A 2,298-nucleotide genomic window follows, 5' to 3' on the forward strand; every position below is an offset into this window, starting at 1 on the left:
AAGTGAAGGTTGAGAAGAGAAGACCCGAGTCGACGGATATCATATACCGGACTTCGAGGACTTCGAGCGTTTCACCCGTGAGTGACTAAGATTAAGGGACCGAACTTCCCATCGTGGTTCTCCGAGGGACTTTTCTCCCCAGCTAGCCTCCAGTGGGAACTTTCCTCTACGGTAACGGACTCCAAAACGGACGGCGAACCACCGCTCAAGAGGAACGGACCAACGAGACGACACTACTCTTATTGTAAGCATGTTTCTGTCAAAATAAACGCGTTAAAATGGAAAACACGGTCTCAGTGTGAGTCCTCTTTGCGTTCAGCAAACCACTACCCCCATACGGTAAAGGCCCTTTCGAGACATCCTGACCTAAAGCGAGTCGGGTCAACTTCGCCCCTTTTACTAGGAGGCGCAAATCCTCACACAAATTTATACAGACGAATCCAAATCTCGTAGTCACATTGGGTCCTTTGCAATCTGTTTTGATGTACTGATCACAGATCAACTGCCAACAGCTGCTTTGGTATTCTCTGCCGAACTGCACGCTATCTATCTAGCTCTGAATTCTGTTGCAAATAAAAGACATTGTCGCAGTATCACATTTTCGGATTACTCAGTACAATGCAGGCTTTGAACTTTCTGCAGTTTACTCAACACTATGTTGTACATAAGGAGTCAAATTAAAAGTTAATTACAATGTTCACAATATGATCTCTCTAACCAGAGCGCTGATGCTTGACAAATGTTTTTAATCCTGTAAAGTCCGTTCAAGAAAGTCACCTTACGATCAGATGGCACTTCCAGGAAACATCACTTGTCGATCGCCAGATGATAATTCCTTCTCTTTGACAATGAAATGACTTCTTAGCCAGACAACAGCAAACTCCCACTTTCCAGCCTAAAATGATCTATATATGTGTTATGGCAGGCTGGTGGTCAACCAATCAGCTTCCCCGCTGTTTTGTAGCTTTCTGCCAGGTCCACTGTCCATTCAAATCAAACGGAACGTGGAATGTTACCCATAGGTCCAGATTGTGACCAATCTCAATGAGCCACGATTCCGCCACGACATAAGGTTTGGCAGTTTATAAGTAACCTCTGCACAAGAGGCTAACAAATCTGCTTTTGTTGGATTTAAGGACACATTGGCATAAGGCAGGGGGTGGGAATTTTTTTTAGCCATTACCCCAAAATTTCCCTCGTCATTTTGAAAAGGAGAAAATCAATTCAATAAATAGTGTTTAATTTAGATTTGTATCATTTTACACTGAAAATGAAAAAAGTTTTATGAAAATAATAAACAATAGACAAACCAAATAAAATTATCATTTTGGAACAAAATAATTTCATTGAAAACTTTTACTCCTTAGGTTTTGGAGAAATGATGTTTCATGTTTGATACAATAACTTCAAAATTCGGGCTTTTTGATGTCAGAGCAATTTGAATACAGTCTTTGGCATTCAATTGATTTCTGTTCTTCATTTTTATGTTCATTAGAATGGAAAATCCTTGTTCACAAAGGTAGGTTGTTGCAAATGGCAACAACTTTTTTACCGCCTCTTTATATGCAATTTTGAAAACCTTTGCAGCTTCTGACATCCAAAAAGATGACAGATCTGCCTTGTTCTCAAATTGAATACATGCTTCATTATTAGATTGAAGTTCAAAAAGTGCCTCTGCCAAACCTTGAGGCTCTTCTGGGATGTTAGCAATTTCACATTTACAAGGATCTACAACCCAACTGACAGTATGTAAATCAAGATCCGGAAAGTAATCAAAGAACCGCTCTCTGAGTTTGGTAAGGTGTCTCATAACTGTATCCTTGATGTCATCAAAACTAATTTTTTCACAATTTTTCAAAAACAAAGCTATCTTGTTTTGTTCTACTTTCTGTCTTTAATATAGAAGCTTTAATCCAAATGCTGACATTTTTTCTCTGGTTGAAATGGAATTTATGTTTTTTCCTTGCAATTCTTTGTTCAACATTTCCACATGAAAGCCACCTTACTTCTGTATAATAAAGTAGGTCTGTATATTCAGCTTCACCATCCTGACATAATTCAAGAAACAGTCGCATGTTTAGTGCACATTCTTTGACAGCATTAACAACCTTGATGACATCATGCAAGACGGCTTCCAGTGTAGGTTCCAAATGTTTCACAAGAAGTGTCTGGCAATCGAACATACAGTGACTAACTTCAATTTTGGAATTATTTTTTCTCACAAAGGCTGAAAAACCATTAATATGACCCATCATAGCTGGCACTCCATCAACAGACACAGTAATGCAGCTTTCCCAC

At 39.1% G+C, this 2,298-nt stretch overlaps 1 protein-coding gene across 1 annotated transcript; it reads right to left on the reverse strand.

Annotated features, from left to right (window-relative positions):
- Positions 1-1,363: 1,363 nt before the first annotated feature.
- Positions 1,364-1,810, reverse strand: LOC136987932 (protein FAM200C-like). The gene has a single exon (XM_067285700.1). The coding sequence runs from the start codon at positions 1,808-1,810 to the stop codon at positions 1,364-1,366; it is 447 nt and encodes a 148-aa protein (XP_067141801.1).
- Between the last annotated feature and the right edge of the window lie 488 nt (positions 1,811-2,298).

Source organism: Centruroides vittatus, unplaced genomic scaffold (genome assembly GCF_030686945.1).
Source record: "Centruroides vittatus isolate TY-2023 unplaced genomic scaffold, ASM3068694v2 scaffold_2906, whole genome shotgun sequence".
NCBI lineage: Eukaryota > Metazoa > Arthropoda > Arachnida > Scorpiones > Buthidae > Centruroides > Centruroides vittatus.

Excerpts from the sequence above, each read along its gene's own strand:
- LOC136987932 (XM_067285700.1), bottom strand. The coding sequence starts at position 1,810 with ATGAGACACCTTACCAAACTCAGAGAGCGGTTCTTTGATTACTTTCCG.